Source organism: Pseudorasbora parva, chromosome 25 (assembly GCF_024679245.1).
Source record: "Pseudorasbora parva isolate DD20220531a chromosome 25, ASM2467924v1, whole genome shotgun sequence".
NCBI lineage: Eukaryota > Metazoa > Chordata > Actinopteri > Cypriniformes > Gobionidae > Pseudorasbora > Pseudorasbora parva.
In genome coordinates, this window is record NC_090196.1 from 9069638 (window position 1) to 9096991 (window position 27354).

The 27354-nt window shown below is 38.3% G+C and overlaps 3 protein-coding genes across 6 annotated transcripts in view; 2 read left to right on the forward strand and 1 right to left on the reverse strand.

The window, feature by feature from the left end:
• Nucleotides 1-10031, forward strand: part of phrf1 (PHD and ring finger domains 1) — a 33657-nt gene extending 23626 nt beyond the window's left edge. The window contains exons 14-19 of one of the 3 annotated variants that reach the window (XM_067435681.1): nt 940-2590; nt 2621-4494; nt 4576-4643; nt 6853-6978; nt 7065-7193; nt 8713-10031. In XM_067435681.1, coding sequence (XP_067291782.1) covers nt 940-2590; nt 2621-4494; nt 4576-4643; nt 6853-6978; nt 7065-7193; nt 8713-8871 — 4007 coding nt within the window. In that variant the 3' untranslated portion in view covers nt 8872-10031. Of the gene's footprint in view, nt 1-939; nt 4495-4575; nt 4644-6852; nt 6979-7064; nt 7194-8712 lie in introns of all 3 variants that reach the window. The other 2 variants (XM_067435680.1, XM_067435682.1) reach the window with 2 other exon arrangements.
• Nucleotides 10032-11590: 1559 nt separating this feature from the next.
• irf7 (interferon regulatory factor 7) lies at nt 11591-18197 on the reverse strand. Of its 2 annotated transcripts, none has more exons than XM_067436739.1 (9): nt 18073-18149; nt 17017-17176; nt 16593-16761; nt 16414-16514; nt 15878-15929; nt 14488-14613; nt 13734-14105; nt 12276-12391; nt 11591-12197 (listed from the first exon to the last, which is right to left on the reverse strand). In XM_067436739.1, exons 1-9 carry the CDS (start codon nt 18078-18080, stop codon nt 12051-12053), a joined length of 1251 nt encoding a protein of 416 aa, XP_067292840.1. In that variant the 5' UTR covers nt 18081-18149; the 3' UTR covers nt 11591-12050. The 2 variants fall into 2 exon arrangements, with proteins under 2 accessions (XP_067292840.1, XP_067292841.1); XM_067436740.1 differs by having other exon boundaries at nt 11592-12197; nt 17017-17173; nt 18073-18197.
• Nucleotides 18198-25133: 6936 nt separating this feature from the next.
• LOC137064960 (achaete-scute homolog 1b-like) lies at nt 25134-26936 on the forward strand. The gene has a single exon (XM_067436522.1). The coding sequence runs from the start codon at nt 25672-25674 to the stop codon at nt 26227-26229; it is 558 nt and encodes a 185-aa protein (XP_067292623.1). The 5' UTR covers nt 25134-25671; the 3' UTR covers nt 26230-26936.
• The last annotated feature ends 418 nt before the right edge of the window (nt 26937-27354 follow it).

Here is a 27354-nt window from a genome sequence, read left to right on the forward strand (position 1 = left end):
TTTGTATCAGTAGAAACCCTGGAGTATATTCGAATGATTTTTCCACCACCTGTTCTTTGATTAACATTACATGTGACAGTATTAATGGCTGCTGTCAATTTTCTGACACTGCTGTACATGATTTGACACGCTTTTCATTTTCTCACAAATCTTTAGGTCAATTTAAGACTGGATGCTGGATGCTGCGTAAAAATTTGTTAAATATTGTTAACATGTTAAATGGGGGGGAAAATGTGCATGCATATATAAGTCTGTACATACATGTATGTATGTATGTATGTATGTATGTATTCACAGACTTATATATGCATGCAAATATTTTGCACACAACACAGTCAAACCAAAAATGAATCCGACACCAGATATAATTTTTAGTAGTGGTCGCAGGACACTATAGTTAATTTATGTAAGTGAGGAAAGCAAAATAAAGTAAACTGTGACATTATACCCTAAAATACTTCATACAGTGGACTATCAGTAAAATTGATACAAATTTGGGACCAAAATGATTCAGACACTTTCACCTGACCATGTTTTGCTCACGTGTTTTTCTTTAATTGCTAATGAGACCTTTTACACCACAGACTGAACAAAGTTAAGCATTACTTGGTTATTGGTTGACCTAAATTTATATTATCTAATTGTCTACTTAAATTTAACAGCTGATTGGGATCCATTACATACCTTTCTATCAAAGTTATCTGACATTATCAAGATAAATTTGTTCTGACACAGTTTCACTCTGAGTTTGTCATATTTTATTACCATTTTCTAAACTATAGCGAATAAACTCTGATAATGTGAGCAAATATTGAAGTGTGTGGTGTCTGAAAAAATTTAGGTGTGCGTGCGTGCGTGTGTATATATGATTATACATTTGACTTGATGTTGAATGATTGTCATCCTTTTAAAAAATGGATGTTTGTTTGTTCCTTTTAGTGTCCCTGTCCTTGCCAACGAACACTACCCCTAGAGAATCAGGTGAAACAGGAAACACACCAAACTCAGAAACAAGTCTCATCCACATACCTGAACAGGCTGGTCCTTCCTCCAGCCCGTTGAGGAGGCCCCCATCAGTACACAATCCCACATCTCCAACCATACACTCTCCACATCTTCCTCACTCTTACCCATCTCCCATGGGACATCAGCAACTGCTTCCAGGTGCTCTTAATAGGCCGATCACCCTAAATCCACCAAGACCTGGAAATGGGCACTTGAGCCCTAATGGGATTAGAGGTCAACCCCTCTCAAGGGTGTCAAATAACTCTTCTGACTCTCCCAATCAAGACAAGGAGGGTACTGCCCGACAACCACCTGCCAGAAAGCCTCCTCCAAAGCCTGTATGGGTGGATGTTTCTGTATTGCCAAGGATACCAAAAATTAAAAGGGACAGTACCTCTAGTGCAAATACTAGCAGTGACAGCAGTAGCAGTACTTTTCCTGGGTCTTCAGCGACCAGTTTAGCAGGCAATACCGGTAGGGAGCGTGCCGTTGACCAGAAAGGAATGGGTACAAGTCAGCAAAACAGGACAGTGGATGCTCAGAGGCAAAGAGCAGACAGAACTGGTGCTTCTTCTTCATTTTCTAGCTCTTTCACCTCCACTACATCTTCTTTCAGTGCCTCTTCAAACTCACGCCCATCCTCCTCTTCCGTCAGTTTCCGTATAAACTCTAGTAGAAACCCATGGCAAGCTCGGCAACTTCCTGCATCAGGAGGGACTGTGTCTGGAAATTATGAGAAATCAATAAAGAAGAGTAATAAAAGTAAACATATGCTGTTGTCATTGGGAACAAAGGCCAAAGAGGAGAAGAACAAAGAGGTGAAGTGTGAGGTCTATGACCCCTTTAACCCTACGGGGTCTGATTCATCTGATAATGAAACAGAGGGTGATGTTAGCTGCCAAAATACTGAGTCTCCAGTGCCAGTTAGAGTCGATGAGAGTGCCTGTCATCAAATCAAATCTGAGCCTGTGGATTCTGATATGGAGAGCGAATCGGAAATATGTGCAGAAGTAAAAACAGAGCCAGATCCTTGCAGAGATGAACCGTGCAAACAATCACCACATTATTCAGACACAATCCACAGTCAGGCTACCTCAGGAACTTCTAAAAACTCTACTATATGCGAAGCTAGCATAGATCCTGAAAGTCGGAAAACTCAGGATCACTCCAGATCAAGCTCATCATGCAGTGACAAAAACATTAAGTTAGAAGTGAAGTCTGAGCCTGAGGCTGAACCTCAACCCGTCAGTTCCCAATCAAAGTCCCTTAAAGAGTCTTTAGCAAATCAACAAGCTTCCAAAGGAAATGGGGTTTGTAAAGAGCTACCTTCAGTCAGTGGTGCCTTTAATGCATCTAAAATAAAAATGGAAAGACCTCACCAGTCCCAGCGCATGGATAGGAAGCAGTCACCTTCAAACTTGCAAACCCTTTCATCTAAAGACTCCCATAAAAAGAAACACTCAAGGTCAAAAGAGAAGAGGAGGTCACGCTCAAGGTCGAAAGAGAAGAGGAGGTCACGCTCAAGGTCGAAAGAGAAGAGGAGGTCACGCTCAAGGTCGAAAGAGAAGAGGAGGTCACGCTCAAGGTCGAAAGAGAAGAGGAGATCACGCTCAAGGTCTAGAGATAGGCGGCGATCCCGTTCAAAATCAAAAGAGAGGCGACGCTCAAGATCGAAAGAGAGGAGACGTCCTCGGTCAAGAGACAGGAGGTGTTCCTCGAGTTCTAGCAGTAGAGAGAGGAAGACAAGTGGGAGAAGAGTGAGTCGTGAGAGGAATGACAACCGAGGGAGAGAGAGACGAAATAAGAGGTCAAAAGAGAGAAGGCGCTCTCGATCTCGTTCAGTTTCTAGATCTAGATCCAGAGAAAGGAGGAGAACGTCAAAGGATCATGTTGAGAATAGGTTAAAGAGACAGAAGTCAAAATCAAGATCAACGTCTAAAGAGCGAAAAAGGCATGAGGATCAATCGAAGACCTCTCGACGTACAGAAAGGACCTCCCATAAATCTGTAGAGCATGAGCCTGCTTTTAGTTCAATTAAGTCTTCAACAATGGTGAAGACAGATAGAGATGCAAGAGCACATAAAAATGAGGTTACTTCATTTAAACCATCAATTAAACAAGAGACTCAGTCAGTTGACATTAAAACTCATAGTCTTGGGTCATCAAGACATGGTGACCAGACTAGAACAGTTAAAGAAAGCAAGGAAGATGTTTCGCTTGAGCTGCTTAAGCCCAAAAAAACTGAACAAGAGGAACCGTGGCAAATTAGTGCTGTCAAGAAGTTGAAAGATTTAAAAAAGGAGGAGTTATGCAGTCTTAACTTGTATGGAGAATTAGATGGTGTTAAAGAGATGAAAAATGAAGAGGTGTCTTTAAACATCATCAGCAAGGAATCAGCAAATTTTAATGAATTTAATTTGAAAAATGTTGATTTAGAAAAGAGACACACTGGCTTTCAGGATCAAATTAAATTGCAAGAAATGGTTGAGCCAAAAAAGATAAAAATCGAGCAAATATGGCCTGATGAAGATGATTCACCAAGCTGGAGTGACAGTCCTCTTGTCATCACTTTGGATAAACCTGATGTTGCAAACTATAAAAAGGAAATGAAATCGCAAGAAATGGTTGAGCCAAAAAAGATCAAATTTGAGCAAATGTGGCCTGATAAAGAGGATCCACCAAGCTGCAGTGACAGCCCTCTTCTCATCAGTTTGGATAAACCTGATGCTGTGAAGTGTGAAAAGGAAATTAATTTGCAAGAAATGATTGGGCTAAAAAAGATAAAAATCGATCAAGTATGGCCTAATGAAGACGATTCACCAAGCTGCAGTGACAACTGTGATAAAGAAATTAAATTGCAAGAAATTAGTGAGACAAAAAAGATGCAATTCGAGCAAATGTGGCCTGATGAAGTTGATTCGCTTAGCTGCAATGACAGCTCTCTTGTCATCGGTTTGGATAAACCTGACATAGACCCTGTGAAATGTAAAAAGGAACTTAAATTGGAAGAAATGGTTGAGCCAAAAAAGATAAAAATTGATCAAGTAAGGCCTGATGAAGATGATTTACCAAGCTGCAGTGACAACCCTCTTGTCATCAGTTTGGATAAACCTGACATAGACACTGAAAACTGTAAAAAGGAGCCCACTGAGCTCCATCAGTCACCACTTTTAGAGGAGGACATGGAGGTGTCACCTCTCCAACCACCAGACCCTCCAATAAAACAAGAACCTGTTATGTCATCCGATGAAGATATTAGCATTGATTACTTGATTGATAATTTGGACTTTATTAAGAAAGAAATGAGTGAGAGCTCTGTGGCCGATTCAGCAGAAGCTGTCGACCCCAAGTCTACAATTCCAGAGGCTCCAGCAGGGAATCAGCAAATTACTGAAACCATTACAGCTGGTGCAAAGTCTAAACCACAGGGAAAGCGTGTTACTTGGAATTTGCAGGAACCAGAAGAACCCCAGTCTGAGAAATTAAGCAGTGAGTAAAAATGTTTGTTGCATCAGGCTTGGACGTTTTGAAAATAAGATAAGTAAAAATGTTTTCCCATGTCTTATTTAGAACTTGCACTCTTCAAACTAAAACTCAAGCAAGAAGGGTCGCGAAGGTCTCAACAAACCTCCGGTCAGGTACAGACTCGTCTTATACTTTCTTTCTTCCAGTGTTTTAAAGAGAGAGATTTCCCCAAAATGAAAAGTGTCATAGTTTACTCACCCTCATTGTTTCACACTTATGACATTAGTCTCTGGAAGACAAAACAGATATTGTCAGATTATAAAACGGATTATAAATATTTTCTTTTGTATTCCACATATCATACTTGTTAGAGGTAATGAAATACTTTATTTTTCCTATATAAAACTTTGTAAAAGTACAATTTAGAAGTACAGAAGTTTGAATACTATGAAATGTATTCAGATGTGTTTTGAAAGCTTTGTGGGCTACAAGACTATAACTATGTTTCCATCATCCTGTTTTAATGTGCATTTTAAAGTATCGCAATAGAAACGAGTTATGGAAATGGCAAATTTTGCAAATAAATCCCTTAATTGAAGTATTTTTTGACTTGCGTGAACAAGAATGAATGCTAATAATGGGAGATGCAAATGCCTTTGCCGAATATATGCGAACATTAAACGTGATTAATCGTCAAAATGCTTACCGTGGCTTGATGTAGTAATAAAGCGATTTTAAAAGACCAAACTCTGTGCACGATACTAATAAAGCATACTATGTGCAGAAAAGCAGATGAGCCTAGAATATGACAAAAGAACGCAATTGTGTGTCCAGGGAGAGAGATCTTGTTGGAATAGTTCTCCCTCTGTGTTTATGACAATCAAGTGTGAGTACAGATTTGATTTTTGAAAGTCACTAAACCTGCCTGTGTTTTATTAATAATGTAAAAACAATTGTCTTTTTTATAAATGGTCCATTAGGCTATTATAAGGTCCATAATATCTCATTATAAGCAAAGATAATGCTTAACGTGTAATTAAACGCATTACGTTTATATTCTGGACTCATTTGCTTTTCTGTACATAGTAAACATCAAACTAATGAAACATACTAAGTTTGGTCTTTTAATACCACTTTCTTAAACTACGTTGAGCGTTTTTCTTTTTTCATGTTAAAGTTAAGATGAGGGAGTTTTATTTACTGTTGGTTACTAAGTTACAAATACCACCGTCATTTGCTCGAACGACTTGATAATTTGCATTTGTTTTTGTTTTTTGCAAACTTTGAAAAGATTTGCTTCACATTTGAATGGAAACCCAGCTTGTAGGCTTGCAGGCACTAATATTAAGTTGCTATTTTGGGTCACATGGCCTTCAACATGATCTCAAAAACAATGAGGCAAAAACTCTTCACTTTGTGGGACAATCACAACATGTTTTTGACTAGTTGGCAGTCGGCCACCCTTACAAAGAGAACAGGCTAGCCAGTTAATAAAGTAACTGTGGTGAAAGGGTTCGGGAGATTCCAGGAAGAGAGCCATTGTCTATTGGCCCAACCCTAATAAGAGTGAGTTGCGAGTGAGATGGTCAGATGTCCTACAGGCGTCTCGGCTTTGTTGCTTTTTCTATTTATTGTCGTGCTTTGATTTGCCAATTATTTTGACTTAAGTGAAATTGAGAAGACTTTTCTCCACAACAAGAACAACTCTATTAAGCACATCAATGTATTGAATACATTTTTGTGGGTTACATAAATTGATCCTCATAGACAAAGAGCTCTTTTTAAGAGCTCTTAAAATAAGGGATACCAGAGCACATCACAATTGTTGTACCTCATATGTAGTTTCTCCAAGAAACCAGAGGGTGTCGTCATGTCACTGTTCACATTCACAATTGGCAACTTGCTCTCTCTAGAGGGTGAAAACAATGCTGATGCAATTCATATTGTACCCATGTGACTGAAACTGAAAGCAGCCTTATAAGCCTTCAATTCAGAAGAAATGAAAGTTAACATTACACTTTCATTACAAATTGCATCCTCCTTTTTACAAGGAGTGTCTCTGACAATGCAAGTTTAAGATGGTCACTTTGTTGCAGTTGACACTAAATCTTTCTGTCAAGTTTTGCATTTCTCAGCTACATAGTATCATTTAAAATATGTATTTAAAAAAAAATAATAATTCAGGTGCAGTGAATTTGTGCTTGATAAATTAGTATTTCACATTTCTTAAGTGAGGGGAATGCCCAGAATATCACAGGAAGTCAATATGCCTTATAAATCCTTGAAACTTTTCATGGGAATTTTTGGGGGCAGTTTCAGCATGATTACTGTTATAGGTACTTTAGTACTACAATAATCCCATAAATCTATTTCATATTAAAGGATAAAGCTTCATCTAAGGCTGATACAAAACTCACAGCAACAGTCTCTAGCCTTCCTCCCCAAGATGAGTCCAGCAAACCAAAATCCCGCAAAGAAGTTTTACAGGACCCCAATCAGAAAGAGCAGGTGCACGATTTCATCACAACGGTGACTTGTTTCATTCCATTGTCTTGATGTCATGACCATTAAACATGCTTTCTGTTTCTTTCTAGTACATGAAGAAACTTCACATGCAGGAGCGAGCAATAGAGGAGGTCAAGCTCGCAATAAAGCCCTTCTATCAGAAAAGAGACATCACAAAGGAAGAGTACAAAGAGATTTTGCGTAAAGCCGTTCAGAAGGTAATTGCGTGACGTAAGATGTTTTCTTTTGCAGTTGTTTTGTATATTCACTTCCTGTTACCATCCGAGTAAACAGCTGTGACAAGCACATTTGCATAGGCTAATGTATATTTGACACATTTTTTGTAAAACCACTTTTGAAGAAAAAACCCATATTGTAATGTAGTGTGACGTATAAGGGGTCACTAACTTAGTCAAATCTTTCACGTAGGTTTTTTTTTTTTGTCTTTCATTTTTACTGAAATGTGTCCTATGGTGTGATAGAAAGATTTAAAGGGTACATAAAACACAGTTTCATCTCATGTTAATCTTGAGTACCTTGAGTATTATTGCATCCTTCATCTCTCCGAAGAGTCTTTAGTGTTATCATTAGTTATAAAAGACATGTTGTACCGATTCTTTCCGAAAACAGCTGAACTCGTGGAAGGGTGCAGTGGGTGGAGCTAAAGAGTCACGAGCACACACATGAAATACATCATGGCGTTTTTTCTGGATAACGTTTGATTCACTAATATATTTGTGTTGTTGATATAATATGCAGTTGCCAACAAAACAGACATTTGATGCAGTTTCGACTCATGACTTAGAACAAACAAACATACTTGCAGAACTCTGGAAAAAAAAACTGCATCCACTGTTTCCTTAACGCTGTGTTATTTGGGAAGCTGATCAAGGATATCTTTCCCTCTCAACCAGAAACACTCCTTTAGTGACATTTTTGATTTCATGGTTTAAAAAGAAAATGACACCGCTGTCGACGGCTTCTGTAACCCGAACAAAGCTCGTTGATGGACGCTCTCGCTTTGGGAGTTATGCGCACGCATCCGGGAGAAATGCCCATACAAGGGATTTCACCCTTTATGATGTCATACAGGGCCATACTCAAAAAAAGTGTGAACAGAGAAATACTGAACTGAAATACTGGCGCAGAAATACTTCATATATCCAACGTGGCCATATTTAGCATGAGAACTCTTTAACAGTGTAAAGTCAGAATGCATGATATGGCATTAAAGCTTTTTTTAATTTATGTATTCATGTCATATTCATGTCATGTCAAAAGCTCAAATGCTATTTTGTTTCCCTTCTCTCCAGTGCGTCATTTTTAAATGAATTGTAGACTGGGTAAACCCAGCCTGATCTGCCGGCGATTTGATTTCGCCCGGCAACTCAGTCTAGAAACCTCTACATTAATTTATTCTGCTTTTGTTACACTTTTGCGGGAACCAATCACAGACTGGCTTATCCACCTGGTGCGCTATTGGTGGGTTTAACATGATGACAGATAGAGAAACGATGGGTCAATTCACATTGATCACGCCTCTTGTGGTCTGATTGCATATAGAGTCATTCAAATAATGCTCATTGATCATGCATCTTGTGCAGTAGAAAATACAGAGCAGACTCCCCAGACCAATGTTCAATTTTAAATTGAGCTTGGTCTGGTGATAGCCAGACAAAAATAATTGTTGTTGCCCAAAAATGATCTCAGTCATGTCTTGTTTTCTTCATTCACAAGGTGTGTCATAGCAAGAGCGGTGAGATCAACCCGGTGAAAGTAGTTAACCTGGTCAAAGCCTACGTGGATAAGTATAAACATGCAAGAAAACACAGGAAAGAGGAAACTGGACAAAACCAGCACGCAGATGTCCCGAAAGACTTCCAAAATTCAGTGTGAGGTCAAGGGTAACGGCTACATCCTTTTCAGACAGTATAATTAGCAATCATCTGTAGATTTGGTTGTTTTTAAATTGTACATTTCTACAACTACATAAGAAACTCTTAAGGGCTTACCATCTTGATATCAGTAATCTAATTAACCTTTTTGAATGTTTATATGTTTTCTTTTGAATGTGAAGATCATTTCAAAGTATATGGGTGTGCCCAAATACAAGATAAGTTAAAAATCTTTAAATAGCAATTGTGTAAATCGAGTCTTCGGTGGTGTTGTGTTTCTTTACTATTTTAAGCTATTCACCAGGAAGTATAAGTTGCCAGACAAGCTCTCGAAATGTCAGGCTAAAATATAAATAACATCTTTGTGTGAACTTATGTATCATATATACACACACACACACAATACATCAAAGCTCCGTAATGAACAATTGACATAGGAGAGCAGAGTCTTTTTTTGGTATATGACGTACATGCATAAGAGCATTTATTTGAATTAAAATATTGTTCTGATATCTAGTCTTTATGAGACTTGGGACTCTATTTGGTTGACTAATTTCTTGAAAATATTTTAGTTTACTAATATAGATAAAATAGGAAAGACCTCACCTCACCCTCATGTTTTTGTAAATATGAAAACAATGCGGTTCTTTCATGATGCGCGTGAACGGTTATAATAGATCTTTTCTGTTCAGTGATTTTCTTTTAAATCTTGTCAGATGAATGTGTTTCCACTTGTTTTTCCTGATTGCCATTGTTGTTTTTTCTGTTAGTGAATGACAGCTTTTACAAATGACTTTCAGCCTAGATAATAACCATTTCTTTACACATTACTAAAAATATAATTGAGAGTACTGATTAGAAAAGTTGATTGTAAATGATGGCTGAAAAGTATAATGTTTTTCTGACCCTTTTCATCATGTCATTTTAATTGCTTGAGAAATGTTGGCATTTTTGAATTGATCTCATGTAACTCCAATTGCGCCTAAAAGCGAGTCATGTGACCGAGAGGGTTGATTCTTGTCCTGACAGAGGATCCTGTTCTCTTAACCAGAGAGAGCTTTATCATGTGAATCCAAGCAGTCACAGAATACATGATTCGTGATCCACTGTTTGTGTAAATAATTTTATTAGATTCTTTATTTAATAAAAAAATAAATCTTTTGGCATGCTTCTTTCTTGTTTTACAGTTGTAAAATGTGCTGATGTTTTCTGAATGAGCTCCATTCATGCACAGTCAGGAGGACTTTTGAAAATGTTTATTTGTGAATTGTATCATTAAGTTATTGGATCAGTGAATTTTCAGTCTTTCTTGCTGTCATAAATGTATACTTCTTTATTTCTATTAAAGGGATAGTTCACTTTAAAATGAAAATGATGTCCTCCTTTACTCCCCCTCAAGTTGTTTCAAACCTGTATGAGTTTCTCTCTTCAGCTGAACACAAAGGGAGATATTTTGAAGAATGTCAGTAACCAAACAGTTTACTGGAGCCATTGACTTCCATAGTAGGAAAAAAAATACTATGGAAGTCAATGGCTCCAGTTAACTGTTTGGTTACTGACATTCTTCAAAATATCTCCCCTTGTGTTCAGCTGAAGAGAGAAACTCATACAGGTTTGAAACAACTTGAGGGGGAGTAAAGGATGACAGGATTTTCATTTTAAAATGAACTATCCCATTAAATTCAATATCATGGCATTAAATTAGGGCCCTAGATTACTGCGATGCATAAAACATGGAATTGCAGAATCCATTCATAAAAATAGAATTAACCGTTTAATGCAGAATGTCACACAATTTGTCAAATTTTGGATGAATAAATCAAAAGTAGGTCAGTACACTTAAAGGGACAGTTCACCCAAAAAAGATGATTCTGTCATCCTTTACTCACCCTCATATCATCCCAAACACGTAAGACTTTCATTCATCAGATAAAGTGATCGAGTCTATTCATAACATTTGGAATAAGCCGATTGATTCATATGGATTCGTTTTACGATATCTTTGATGCTTCCAAAAGTTAACAAAGTGGTAGACTGTCAGTGGAGGGACAGAAATATTTCCCATTTCATTAAAAATATCTTCACTTGTGTTCCAAAGATGAATAAAAGTCAGTGCAATTTAATTTAACCATTAAAGCAAAGTCCAGACAAATTCAATCAGAATAAACTATAAAACAATTTCATAAGGCCCTACATTTAATTGCAAAATTAAATTACATGCACTGCAATAGATGTTCATCCTCAGGATTCTTCCAGTACAAATTTAAAACATCCTTAGATCAAGATACATTTACATGCAAAAACAAAAATGTGATAGTTTTCTGATAAATGTAACTAAATTAACAAGACCAAATGTCTGTCATTGGCTGTGAAAATTAAAAATGCATTTGAATTAAGTTGATTTTAGGAACAATTGGTCGATATTTGTTCTTATTTTAATCATAAAATGACTTACAAAAGATTTCTTATCTCAAAAAGCAATTTTTTTTGTAAAAAATGTATTAGTGATGGAGCTCTGGAAATTTTATTCTCAAACTTTGAAGCGACAGCTCATTATGTGCTTAGACATTTACATTTAGAGAACATATTTATGTGTTATGTTCCCTTTAATGTATTCCTTAATTTTTTTTAATTGGTCTTAAATTTACTTTCATAAAACCTGCAGAAACCCTGCTTAAATTATATAATACGAAAATATCACATTATATATATACACACACATATGTTTATTTAACTTAATATGTTAAATAAGTTTATTTAACTTTAATAACATTACATTTTTACATGTTGTCCGTCATCCACCTGCTCATTAGATATTGATATCAAAAGCATTATCCAATAAACGAACAGCAGCAGGAGACAAGAAGCGAAATAAGCCCTTTGGGCAAAGTGTGAAAGATTCTTCACTAGAAGACAAGATATTAAAATGAGGCTATAGCCCTCATTACAAAATGTTAACAAGGAGATGTTTCTGGTTATTAGTACAATAGTTTCATTGAGGTAACCACTAAACAGTTGAACGACCAGCAATAAGTTCTAAGAAATTACACAATCCATAAAACGGCCCCCTCTGAATGTCCCATGGAAATCACCTTTAAAAAGTTCTGTTTGCATTGTGCTAGAAGTATAACAGTAGCTAAATGAATGACGGATGAGTATTTCATAGAGAAAACAGAAGTTTTAGTCCATCGAAGGCAGACCCAAAGAATTTATAAGGTCAAAAAGGCTGTTGTGGGACATCTGCAAGCTAATGTTATCATTTCGAAGAGAGGATGCTCCATCCATCTGAGCTTTTTCATGTAGTTCACGGCATATCAGAGGTACAATCTGTGGAGATGGAAAAGATGGCATTTTAAGTAACGTAACACAATGACTGAAAATGTGTTTCTGTTTTGAGATATTTACTTTGACAGTAATAAGTTTTTTCTCCAGTGGTTTTCCATCAGAGAGCTTCTCCCCAAAGCACAGGTATATGGTGTAATCCGGAGACCCCCGTCGGTTCTCTTTAAAATCCACCAGATCTGAAAAACAATTGTGATATTTAAATCAGAAAAGAAAAACGTTGTTCTGGTCTATTTTCAGCTGAACATTTAAAGACAGCATTTTTTTTTTAAATTAGTTTTAAAGAAACGGTACAATAAACATTGACCTCAAAGGGAGAGATGCTAAGTACCGGGTTTTAGCTCAAGAGCTAATTTTCACCCGTAGTCCCTGGCCAGGCTGATGTTAAGCTTCAATATAAAAGCTTTTGTGACATGAGTTACAACAGATACGTGTCCATCAGTTTGTAAAAACATACAATTCAGCACATCTGTTTATCTACCCCTACACCGATAAACACTTTTTTTATTGAAAACAATTTAGACACTTTACTTAATCTTTTAAATTGGCGATTGGCAAAAGGCGGATTTTAACCTTGTGTCGATTTGTGTCAAAATTCTTCCATGTGCCTTACCCCTACACTTTGGCCGTTGTAAATGATTCAGTGACTTCTGTAATTTCAGTAAACAAGACACACTCTTTGCACTTAAAGCAAATGGCATTTACTCCCCACCCACATTTTTGCCTCCAATGGTAACAAGGTTGCATATTTCACAGAAGTATTAGTATAGTCGCTATTTTGGGATCAAATACTGGTTTAGTTAGTGATAAACATATTTTCCATATATTCCAAATATTTGTCCAGATATTTCTATTTTGCAGAATAATTATGGTAACAGGATTGAAGTCAATTCTCGTCTCGTTTTACTCGTCTTCCTGTAGTAAGGGCCCTATGTTGTAAACTATGTAATGTGTGTCAGTTTTAAGGACTACTGTTATTCATTTTGATAGGAGAATAATCATAGTAACAGGGTTAGGTAGAAATACAGGTATTCTTTTTTTTCCGTTTTAACAGTTTGTTAGTTGAATTATGCACAATTCAACACACAAATAGTATGGTAACAGGTTTGAAGGTTGAGCTTTATACAGTCAAGTTTGCTATTTTGTGAGATTTTTTACTGTGCCCTGCTGTAGATGTCACTTCTGTTTTCCGATTTTTTTTAAACGAATTTTACATTTTTGTAATGGGAACTCATGGTAACAGGGTTGCAAATGATGGAACAAGCTATATTTTGGTAATTAAAAGTAGTTTACAAATTAGGACCAGTGAGTAGTGAACCACCCAGAGCAGTGAGCATCCATTTTGGATGCCCTTGCTCAAGGGTACCTCAATCATTTACTGCTGGTATTAACAACCGAACCCACAACCTTCAGGTTACCAGTCTACTCTAACCATTAGGCCTCAACTGCCCCGATTAAATTGGATATGAATTAATTATTAGTCTATATGTTTAGGAAATATTACTTTCTCTTAATTTATACCTCTTATGTACTTCTCAAAACTGAACAGTGGCTCCTTGGAGTTCTGGTGCAGTTTTCTGGGCTCTGAGTTCTGGATCTCAGATGGGTCACTGGTGCTGACAAAGACTTTACACTTGTCCTGCCGGAAGCCGTAGATGCCATACTGGTTTACCTCCAGCTGCAGACCTCTCTGAATGCTGTCTAGTATGCGTTTAGTGTACTGAATCTGTTTGTGGTCGATCAGACCATCTGTGGTTGGGAAACGTATTGGATCTCCTCTCAGCTCCGATGGGTCACACTGGTAGTAAAACTGAACGTGGGGCGAACGCAGGCGAGTTTTCAAAACTTCTGTTCTTCTGTAGTTGATCGAGATCTCCAGGTCGCAGAGGTAATCTAGAAATAACATTATATATATATAAATATATATATATTTATATACACAATTTAGTGATTTTTTTTATCACAAAAAGATATACTACTATGTATTCAATATTCTAAATATGGTCAGCATCAATGGTTCAAATACAGCTAACGCAGTCTCATGGAAATTCACAGATATTTTACAGTTTTTGTCAAATGTGTAACAAGTTCAGATGAACTTTTGCACCCTACTTTAGGTTATGTTTGGGGTAGACTTTTTTTTTTCTTATAATTATACCAAACCAACATCTATGAATTAATACAAAATATCCAGCTTGTAAAAAACAGTTACGATTTCTCATGAAATGCGGTTTAATAAAACCGCTTTGGCTTCTGCAACAGCTTGTGGCATTACCAGTAGTGTCGGTTTGCTGGACTGGGGCAGGTGTGTTCTGCATGCATGAAACATCCGAGTAGGGCGTCCCAAAGTAGCTCCTCGAGGTAGTCTGCATGTTTTGTTGGGAACAGGTCTCCCATGTTTCTGTGAATAGAAAGAGTATATATTGTGAATATGCCAATGCAGTAGCCCACCTCATACCCTGCCATGGAGCAAAACTTCATGAGGGAAGTGAAACAAAGTCACCTTTATTTATATAGTGTGTTACATTATCCTGATTGTCCTGTCTTGACAAAACAGCTTTACAGTGACAGGAAAATAATGTTTCAATGATGCAAACAGTACAATTTTGATAATAAAACATTACAATATTGATAATAATATTGCTGAATATTACATTAAATGACTGGATTTCTGTATGAGACAGCACCTTAGTGCACCCAAAATTTAAATTCCCCCATGGTTTTCTCACCCTAGAAGATATGACTGTCTTCTTTCAGAAAAATACAATCTGAGTTATATTAAATAACGTTGTGGCTCTTCCAAGCATTATAATGGCAGTGAATGGGGGATAAGATTTTGAAACCCAAAAAAGTGCATCCATCCATTATAAAAGTAATCCACACAGCTCCAGGGGGTTAAAAGAAAGGCCTTCAGAAGCAAATCGATGCATTTGTGTAAGAAAAGCATCCATATTTAAAACATTACAAACTAAAATAACTAGCTTCCGACAGATGGCCGTATGCATTGATTTACGGCGAAAGATTAACCCCTGACCTGATGCATGACGTATCGATGTACACAGAAGTGCAGAGGATTGAGCAATACACAACCGGTCACGCATTAGAAAGACAAATGTTGGAGGATTTCAATATAAGAGAAGAGGCGCTTGAGTTTGTTGCCCAGCTCTATTTGTTTGAACCGCGAGCGCCGTCAAAAGCTTACGCTTCCTACATCCAAACGTCATACATCACGTCAGGGGTTACTCTTTTGGTTCAGTCATCTGCAGGAAGCTAGTTATTTTACTTTATAAAGTTTTAAATGTGGACATTTTTCTTACAAAAACCTATCAATTTGCTTCAGAAGGGCTTTATTAACCCCCAGAGCCATGTGGAGTACTTTTTATGATGAATGGACGCACTTTTTTGGACTTCAAAATCAGGCCTTCCATTCAATGCCATTATAAAGCTTGGAAGGGCAATGATATTTTTTAATATAACTCTGACTGTGTTCGTCTGAAAGAAGAAAGTCATATACACCTAGTATTACTTGAGGGTGAGTAAATCATGGGGTAATTTTCATTTTTGGGTGAACTATCCCTTTGATGATGGTAGTTGCAAAAATCATGATTTGTTTGAATCACTAAAACTCCTAAATGTAGCCATCATAGTGATAGTAAATGTTTTACCTGCATGTTGTTGATTTAGATGCATTGTTTCCACCTGGCTGAGCAATTCCTGCTGTATCAGACAAAACATGTATTTATTATATATATTTAAAATATATTAAAATTATTTTATTTATAAACACTACCAGTCAATGTGTAATAATTTAGATTTTTTTTTCATCACAAGTGTCACATGATTCTTCAGAGAGAGAGAGAGAGAGAGAGAGAGAGAGAGAGAGAGAGAGAGAGAGAGAGAGAGAGAGAGAGAGAGATTAAATTACTAAATTACTAAATTATTAAATTACCCCTAGGTTCATTTCTCACCGGAGTTGTCCTTTAAGTTAGTTATTAAAATGTATTTTTTTGATCAAATAAAATCAGCTTTGTTGAGCCTTAAGAAACTTCTTCCAAAAACATGAAGAAATTCCAAAAATGCCAAACTTTTGGCTGGTAGTGTATTATTTTTCCATATTTCATATTTACAAAAAATAATGAATTCCATTGATTATGTACTTATCATCATTATATTTGCTGCCAGTCATAAATCTGGGTCTTACCTCCATGTCTTCAGACATTAAACAATTAGATGCGCTGTAGACCTCAGCGATGAATGGTAGCTGAGGATGAACTGGCTCTGCTCTCGGGACCTCTTGATGATCTGAAGAACAAGATGAGCCCGAGCTTTATAATCAACTCATTTTCCCCTGAAAAGTGCAGCTTGAGCAATTAAACTCACTTTGAGGACGGATAATGCGAAATACTTTGTGTTGGTCGTCCTGATCTTTGGAGTGATCTTCTAACATTTCAAAGTTTTTCAGACTACGAAGCGCACAGCGGAAGTTTGTCTTCCATTTCGCTTTATCGTTGGGGTGCTCGTTGATCTTCCCACTGACCACGGCCCACTCCTGTAACAGAACGAGGAAATGCATGTTACTAACACAAGTTACTATAATTGAAATTCAACCCATTGATGCATCAGGTGTGAATTGTGTATCAAATGATTTTGATAACTTTTAAGGTGAATTCCACTCAAATGGTTAGGAAATCCTGCCCCGCCTTTTTTAAAATCCTACCCCCCATAGAAGATCTTCAGACTGCAGCTTTATGCTTTTTGGACTATTCATGCAGAAGTGAAATGTGAGACAAAAGGAGGAAGTTACCTTAAATATTTTAACATCCTCATCCCCAAGGTCTCTTCTAGAGTTGTGTTTCCAAGGAACCCGAAATATGTCATTGCCTATCATGCGCAATCCCTCATACTGCCCACTTTCCACTTGCTGTATAAGCCACGGGCCGAACTGAGGTTTGCCAATTGTGCTGCTTAAACAAAGAAAATGGGATATCAAAAAGAGATGCATGTCATTGCAGGTTTTTGCAGGTTGAACCCTTTTTAAAATAAAAAATATTCAAGTCACTTATAAACTCAAATGCACTATGAATGCTACACTGCGGTATTTATTCTATTCTGTGCTAAATGTAAATATAATGATTCTGGTTGAATTTTAGCAGGATTAAACTTCTACAATATTTTGCTATTTTTTAATTTAAACAAAAATTAAAAAAATAATGTCACAAAATAATAGCCCATAACTTCCTATTACCTTTCACTTTTTAAACAATATGCAAATAATGTGCATATAATATTGATACATATTTTGAACACACACACGGTTTCATGTTTTATAGAGACTTTCCATAGACATAATGATTGTTACTGTACAAACTGTAACGTTATATTCTCTCCCCTCTGACTGACTCTACCCCATAAACTGACCCATCGCACAAAGCTTTGCATTTTTACCTTTTCAAAAAGCATCACTACCAAAAAATGTCCCCACTAGGACAAGTATATAATCTATATGGCATATTTCCTGTAACAACATTCCTGTCCGAAAATGTAGTCCTAACCCAATCCCTACCTCTAACTTCTCTCTAAACTCAGAGGGAAATGACAGGTGAATAACTGACGTAGAAGCACCCAACCCTGGTTGTCGCTCAAATCGGATTGGTTGATGGAAATGTTGCTCCAGGATCGATAAAGATGTGGATCCAGGAACTTCTAAGTTATTGGTTAAATCGCGTTCACAGGCATCAAACGCGTATATCTAGCGCTTCGTCCAGCTGCTGGTGAAAGCCCAAAACACGTCGTGCTCGTGCAATAGGCTTTGAGAGATAGACTATATTTCTTAATAATTATAATAATTTCGTCATCTTACCTCTGCATCGCTGCAATGATTTAAGGTCCTGACGCAATTTTTCTACCACGCAGTTTGCAGCGGTTTGGGGCTTCTCGTGTTTTATATAGCCTATCCGTGAAGCGTCACACGGGCACACCCCTTCAGGAGTGTCATCAATGAAGTTCAGTGAAAAAGAAACCAAATCTTTCTCGAAAATAAAAGTGACTAAACACAAATTCATCTTCTTGCATCATCACATCCACTTATGGTGCGTATGCAACCTAAGCCCTAAAGAAGAAATTGACGTGTCAACCACCTTCATTTATTAATGAGGGGTATTTCAACGTTTTGATGCCAAGGACACCAAAATATGATGATTCTAATAAGTGTGTGTGATATTAGAGACGGTGATGTTTAAAAAAATAAAATAAATAGCTTTTTTTGTGTGTCATTGTATAGGAGGAAAAAAATCTAATATTGTCTGGAACATAATATTACTCTTTTTTTTCATTCACCAATCAATTTTCAGTTTTCAGGATTTTTTTTTTAAACAAACTTTCTTTAAAAGATGATTCTCAACTATGTTATGAGGTATGTAACGGAATTATTTGATATACCATTTTACTTTATGTAATATGAGGGTAAATGGCCATACATGGCCATCCCACTGTTTCTACACTGTCTCTAATTTGCATATTAATGTATTTTTGGAGCAAAGTTTAATAATGGGTGTACAGTATATCACAAAAGTGAGTCTCCTTACATTTCTGCAACCATTTTTTGTATATATTTTCAAGGGACAATAGAAATAAAACTATAGATATAAAATATATTTTTTGAGTAGTCGGTGTGCTGCTTGTATAGCAGTATATATTTACTACACTTGAGTACCCCAAAACTGAACATTGTTATCTAGCACTGCCTTAATCATCCTGAGCTGCACAGGTTGTTGCTGGGATCCTCCTCTTCCACTCCTCCATAAGGACATCACAGAGCTGATGGATGTTAAAAACATTGCACTTCTACACCTTCCACTTGAGGATGTCAGGTGCTCAATAGGATTCAGGTCTGGAGACATACTTGGTCACTCCAATCACCTTCCTCTTCAGCTTCCTCAGCAAGGTGCTGTGTGTCTTCTTTGCTGTGTGTTTGGGGTCGTTATCATGTTGGAAAACTGCATCTGAAGGGAGGCCATCATGTTCAGCTTTAGAATGTCACACAGAATGTGTACATGTTGGGATCCATGTTTCCCTCAACGAAGTGCAGCTCCCCAGAACCACCAGCACTCATGCAGCCCCACACCACGATACTGCCAACTTGGTGCTACTTTTCTTGGTGATACTCACCAGGGCGTCACCACACTTGCTACCACACTATCCGATCCAAACAAGTTTATCTTGGTCTCCTCAGACCATTGGGCATGGCACCAGTAATTCATGTTCTTGGACAGGATGTCTTCAGCAAACTGTTTTCGGGCTTTCTTGTAAGCCAGCTTCAAAACTGAACACTTAACAATAGAAAAATTAAGAATTTGTTTGTACTCTAATTGGCTAATTTAACATTTAAAACATCTCAAGTGCGAAATGATATTTTGATACAAAGGTCTTGTTTGTTGTGATTGTATGTCTTATCAAAAGGTATTGTGTAAAACAATAAACGTTGTGTCCACAGAGCTCATACAAACATTGCATCATGCTCATGGGAAAGTCCATATGAACTCCAATCAGTATTACGTATAATAACTAGCACTGCTCACTTTACAATGGAATGACTTTAGTTATAAAACACACACCCTTCTGTGACGTCTGAATCAGATTGTGATTTTTTAAACATATGCAGACAAATAATCTCTGATTCATTTTACTTTTACCCTCTTTTTTAGACCTATTCAGATTAACCTAATCTGTGTATATTATATTACATATAATATATATGTATATATTACAGCGAAAAATATGAACTTAAATACACTGATAGGCATAACATTATGATTAATATTGTGTTGTCCCATATTGCTGCTAAAACAGCCCTGAACCATCGAGGCATGGACTCCACTAGACCCCAGAAGGTGTGCTGTGGTACAAAGATGTTAGCAGCAGATCATTTAAGTCCTGTAAGTTGCAAGGTGGGTCCTCCATGGATCGGACTTGTTTGTTCGGCAAAACCTACAGTACTTTGTTCAGGGAAGAAGAAGGTGGGAACTGGCGAACGTTTAACAAACTTAAAAAATAAAAATACAAAATTATAGTAAAGGTGGCAGCCCCTCACAGATGACTGCCACGCATACACATAACAAAACGTAAATAAAACACAACATAAAATCCAGGCCTGGTCCTCTCTCTGGTCCTTCACTGTCATCACTCCTCCTTTTATGTCTCTTTTATGGAATTTGAGTCAACAGTCGAAGTCAACATTGTTGTGCTCCTCGAACAATTCCTGAACCATTTTGCTTTGTGGCAGTGCACATTATCCTGCTGAAAGAGGCCACAGCCACCAGGAAATAATGTTTAAATGAAAGGGTGTACATGGTCTTACAACAATGCTTAGGTAGTTGGTACACAGCCGTCACAATTTGGCCCAAACTTGCTCAAACCCTTACGCTTGCCCATTTTCCCTGCTTTGAGGACAAAATGTTCACTTACTGCCTATTATATCCAGGTTAACAGGTGCTGTGATTAAGAGATAATCAGTGTTATTCACTGCACCTGTCAGTGGTCATAATGTTATGACTGATCTGTATGTATGAGTTCTCAACATTCTTTACTTTAAAAATATCAAACACACTAGAATCTACTAAGTAATTGGAAGTTGTGTTAACTTAACATTTAAGTTAATTTACATTAAAAAAGTTGAATTGAACCAGCATATCATTTTGATTGAAGCATATTACACAACTCACAAATATGTATAATTGAATGTTGTTTACCTCATTTAAATCTAGTTGTAATGCTATTAATGTGACGTTATGTAACTACTTTTATTGAATGTAGTGATTAAATTGTAAAATTTGGTGCTAAAATGTTATGGGTATAAGAGGCTCGTGGTCATGAGGCCACAGTTTCATTGATGTGTAATTTTATGAGCAGGTGTTTTTCTGCTCACCATCCGCCTCTCTGTCCTCATTTTGCACGGCAGCTGGGAGGAACCTGAGAGAACTTTAACAGTGCTGTTATAAATATTGCACATTCACAGCACTTTCCCTTGAAGTTTGAAGTGCATGTGCATGTTATTTAGCAGTGGAAAGAGGAAATGAATCTAAGGGTGCACTTCTCTCTACGAGCTCCTAGGAAGAACTTTCCTCCGGTGTGAGGTTGTTTCCCCAATACTAAAGTCTCTTTACCTCATTCAGCTGACAGGGTGCTCCTCGCCTATATCAAGCCATATAGTGGTTTCAGATCTTTTTTTTTCATGATTTCATGAAAAACAGAGAGAACGTTTTAGAAACCTGTGACTGCATGGAAATAAAAACCTATTTATTCAGAACATCATTACTGAAATCTCAGCTGGACAAAACTGGGATCTTTCACCGCCAGTTGTGTGGGCCTACACCAGTTTCTTACCATTATTTTAAAACTGTTTGACTATTTGTGTGAATGTACATTTTAACAGATAAAATATATAATAACATACCAACCGACAGAACAGAATGACTGCTAGTATTGGCTTTTTTTAAGTTATGGCAATTGTTAGATAATAGACTGGGAACTGAAGGGCTACCAATGATCAACGTTTGTTGTCATCTTGTCCATTCCTGCCCTCTGGTGGGGATAAAACAACTGTACACAATAAGATTCTCTCTCTCTCTCTCTCTCTCTCTCTCTCTCTCTCTCTCTCTCTCTCTCTCTCTCTCTCTCTCTCTCTCTCTCTCTCTCTCTCTCTCTCTCTCTCTCTCTCACAGCATTAAAGATATGGCAGTATATTCACTGTACATGGGGTACTTTTTATCCCTGTGTGCCCCAAACCCATCTTGAGTGTTTGCACAAAAAAGCACCTTTTTCCTAGCCTGACAAGTCAGACCCACATCAAGACGTTTGGTCTGGAAACTCACCATTGACAGGGCTCAATCCGAGGGGCGGGATAAACGGTTGTCTTTCAAACTCCCTCTGCACGCAATAGGATAGCGCTACAACCAACCAGAGCAACGCAAGTGAAACGGAGCTCGATGACAGATTAAACTTTCGAAGTATCGGTTGGCAAAACTCTGAACACATCTTCCCTTCTTAAGAATGACTTCAGTGCCGTTCTTTGTTCTTTTCTCAGAGAAAAGCTTAACTCCAAGTCTTCCAGAGTCGCGGTCAAAGCTGATTCGAAAGACCGCCGTTCACCAGTTTCTGTGTTTATCGTAGCTCGCAAGCACAACTCGGCTGTCATTATGTTAACCCCCCCCCCCCACACACACACACACACACACACACACTGACACTATACATGATGTGCTTGGCCTGACCAGAGTTTGGGTTTTATAGCTCAGATGTGTATTGAGAGTTGCTAGACGATACTCGCGGAAGATTAGATTTCCTGCCGATTCTAGCAAATAGATTCTAGCAAATATCAACAGATAAAAAATTAAAACCTGACTGTCCCCGCTAGAAATCATATAATGGGCCAAAGTTGGATTTTCCAACAGGATCCAAAACATACATCATAACAAAAATTAGTCTGCCATGGCCATCCATGTTCCCTGACCTGAACCCTATAGAAAATGAGTGGGGTGAACTAAAAGTAAAGGCCCCAAGATCTGGGAATCTGATGGATCTGGAGATATTCTTTATTGAGGAATTGTCTCTAATCTCTTGTCAGGTGTTTTCCAAACTTATCAGGCTGTAGGAGAGCTGTTATCATGGCAAAAGGAGGATTTAATAAAATGATATGATTATTTGTGAGATATGTATATTACAGAAAAACAATTAAACAGTGGCTTTAAAATTCTTATTCTCCAATGAAAGATTAGATTTTTAAACATTTTTAAAACAATTCGATGAAAGTTGATGTGTTAGAAGCATTCAAACAACGGGGAAACGTAAGGATTTGAGCGAGTTTGACAAGGGCCAAATTGTGGCTAGATGATTGGATCAGAGCATCTCCAAAACTGCAGCTCTTGTGGGGTGTTCCCGGTCTGCAGTGGTCAGTATCTATCAAAAGTGCTCCAAGGAAGGAACAGTGGTAAACCGGCAACAGGGTCATGGGCTGCCAAGGCTCATTGATGCACGTGGGGAACTACTGAAGAACAGATGAGCTACTATAGCTCAAATTGCTCAAGAAGTGAATGCTGTTTCTGATAGAAGGTGGCCTGGTCGGATGAATCACGTTTTCTTTTACATCACATGGCCGGGTGTGTGTGTGTCGCTTACCTGGGGAACACATGGCACCAGGATGCACTATGAGAAGAAGGCAAGCCGGCGGAGGCAGTGTGATGCTTTGGGCAAAGTTCTCCGGAAACCTTGGGTCCTGCCATCCATGTGGATGTTACTTTGGCACGGTTGGTACTTTTTTCAAGGTTGGATGTGTTGTGTGTTCAGAGTTGCTCTTCTGCACCTCGGGTGTAACAATTTGAGTCACTGCTGAGCTATTCTGGCCATTCTCCTCTGACCTCTGGCATCAAAAGGCATTTTTCACCCACAGAATTTCCACTCAATGGAAATTTTCTCTTTCTCAGGTGATTCTCTGTAAACCCTAGAAATGGTTACCAATGGTATGTGTTAATGGTATGTGTGAAAATCCCAGTAGATCAGCAGTTTCTGAAATACTCAGACCAGACTGTCTGGAAGCAACAACCAAGTCATGCCATGCCATGCCATGCCATGCCTGGTCACTTAAATCACCTTTAGTTCCCATTCTGATGCACAGTTTGAACTAGAGCAGACTGTCTTGACCATGTAACGTGGACTTATGCATTAAGTTGGTGCATGATGGGCTGATTGTAGCATCTTAACAAGCAGTGTGTGTGTGTGTGGGGGGGGGGGCATGTTTTTGTGACATATGAGGACACAAATGTGTATAATGACATGGGTATGACATGGGTATTACAAGGAGAGGGTGAAATATGAGGACATTACCCACGTCCCCACTTTTCAAAATGCTTATAAATCATACAGGATTAATATTTTTTAGAAAGTAAAAATGCAGAATGTTTCCTGTGATGGGTAGGTTTAGAGGTGGGGCAGTGTAAGGGGATAAAAAAAAATACAGTTGGATGTACAGTTACAATGGAATGTCCCCATATGTCACAAAAACAAACGTGTGTGTGTGTGTGCGTGCGTGCGTGCGCTAATGCTTCTTCATAAAATATAATATTAAAGTAATTATGGATTAATGAACCATATTATTCAGTTTATAAAAAAATCACATTAAACTGAATTGTAAACATTGTGACGTCCTTGTTGTAACGTCCAAAGAAATACTTCTTTTAACCAATAGAGGGAGGCAGATTTCTGCCTTCTGGAAGACACCTGCTACTATAACAAACAATACTACTTCAGGTCTGCACGTTGTCTTGAACTGTTTTTACTTTAGGCTGTTATTAGAGATGTAGACCTATATGCATTCCACTCACTTTCAAACGTGTATTGTTAAACATAGAAAATGTCAATGTCAATGTCCACAAATGGTTTTCAGAAAGACACACTGATTGCAGGGCAGCTAACATTGCAGAATTTCCGTCCGTTTGTCCCTATCATTTTTACATAAAAATCCATTTAAGTACCGTAAGTTGCAAAGGTCTGAGATCACATTGAAAAGCATGTTTTATTCTGTAAAAAAATCAAAAAAAAAAAATCAAAGAAGTTATTATGAGATTCCTAGCGTAATCTTTTGCTAGGTCACTAATCAAAAGTAAGCAAATTTGTGAGTGACCATGAATTCAGTCAGACTTTCTTTCTCTTTGGAACTAAAATCATGAAACTAACATTGTCATTAAAGCACAACGGCTGGATTTGGCATTCATGCTTCTTTTTATTTCTTTTTTATTAATCAAAGTGAATAGCAGCATTTTCATTAGGCCTAGTGATCTCAGATTTTAGATTCCGCTGTATTTTATTCAATGCGTTTTTACATGCAGCCATATAGCCTTTATCTTATTCTCTTAGTCTATATCCTATTACATTTCTCTATGTTGGCATTTTTGTTAGTACATTTGTGTTGGATTTAGCATACCACAAGAGGACAAATCTAAACTGAACGCTTTCAAAGAATTATAGTTAGACTCAAAAGCATCTATAAAGCCATTCACCTTTTATTCCGCACATTTTGTGGCCTCTGTCATTCAGTTTAAAAGGGTTTGAATCCACCAATAGGCTTTCAGACTTCAGATATTGGGATGTAAATGAGGGCACAGCGCGTGCTGGCGCAGTGAAAGCGTCCGATTGTTTATTGAACTCGCGGAGCCACGCGCCCGGCTCGCGGAGCGTCACCCGGCGAGGGCGGAGTCTCGAGCGAGAAGCGTGCGTCTTCAAAGGGGGTGGGGTGTCGGACGCGTGTTGAAAAAGCCGAGGGCTGCCAAAGTTTGTATCAGATACGAGGGACAGCAAGACTCGGACAGCAATACTCCCGACCGACCACGCGAAAGGCACGAGAGTCGTGCGTCGCCACTTTTTTGACAGTGATTGTGGATTTTCTGTAACACCAGACTTACCAAAAGAGATGACTACTGCAACGCAGCTGGCGCAAAGTGCATGCAACGCGTCCATCACCCTGCAAGAGTGCGCGCTCCAGAGCGCGACCGCCAGTCAAACCAAGTTGAAGGTGCTGAAAAGACAGCGCTCGAGTTCACCGGAGCTTTTGCGCTGCAAGCGGAGACTCACGTTCAACGGGCTGGGATACTCCATCCCACAGCAGCAGCCCGTCGCAGTGGCGCGACGCAACGAACGCGAGAGAAACCGCGTCAAACAGGTCAACATGGGATTCCAGACGCTGCGCCAACACGTCCCCAACGGCGCGGCCAATAAGAAGATGAGTAAAGTGGAGACGCTGCGGTCGGCGGTGGAGTACATCCGCGCGTTGCAGCAGCTGCTAGACGAGCACGACGCGATCTCGGCCGCGTTCCAGTGCGGCGTTCCGTCACCGACGCTCTCGAACTCGTACTCCGCAGATCCAGAGTCACCGCACTCGTCCTATTCCTCCGATGAAGGGAGTTACGAACACCTGAGCTCTGAGGACCAAGAGCTGCTGGACTTCACAACTTGGTTTGATCGCTACTGATGATGAGATTTTACGATCCTCACCTTTCCAAGGGAACTTCCGGAAACCCCAGTTTAGGCCTACATGTATTTTGGAACATGGTTGCTAGTTTCTTGCTGGTCTGTTGACCACCTTAAGCTATCCATGGTGGCTTGTTGCTGGTCCAGGATGATCTAAGACCAGATTGAAACCAACTACTGTGTTTCAAAGTAGCTTAAACTTCACAGATGCTGTTTTGCTGACTCAGCAGTCTGCGGTGCCATGGCTTATTGGTTAAGCTGGAAAAGGTTGTAGGTTCAAACCCCAGTGGGGTTGATGAGCTTCTACAATACAATACAATACAAAAAGACTGCTGGATGAACACATTTCATAAGTGCAATTGTGGGCATGATATGTTAAGGCAGCTGATGCCGTTTCTTAATGTCCTGCTGATAAAACAAACTCCCCATGTCAATTCTAAGAATGTCAAGTTAATGGGAATATTGATTATTACCTACAACTATGTTGAAATTTGTACAATAACTTTTTGTATTGTTAAAGATAAATATATATTTTTGTAAGTGGAGCACAACAGCCTCTTTGTGACAATGAAAACTGTTAGTTTGTTGTAATAACCATTCCGTTATAGATCAAAGTTGTTTTTAACACTGGATTTGATCTGTCGATCTGTATTTATCAAAATTTTATTGTTTAGATGTAGTTCTTCCTGTGAAACCATACATGGCAGATTTTTTCAATGCACTTGTCCTTTTTAGTAGTGTACATAAGTGATTTAACAAATATATTTTGTGGAAATGTTTTTATAAATAAATCTGCTCTATTTATACGTACGTCAGTGTTTCTGGTTGATTTCCAACTCAAATATTCAAACTTGTGTTGGGAAGTCAATATGTTTTCCCAGCGTGTAGATGATAAAACTTCCCTGTGGATGTGGAAGAATAAAAAAACTGCCTTTTTGTCTCTTTACAAAGACACTATATGGGCTATTTCCACCCTTTCTGAGGGACAAAGATTTCTAATCAGGGCAATCAGTCTAAATGAAGCTATTTTTACTGTCAGTGTTTAACCCCAACTGAGTTTTTCAGCCCTGTCAAACCAACTCAAAGAAGTCATTTTGCCATTGTGCCTCCTCAGAGGTGCCTTCCT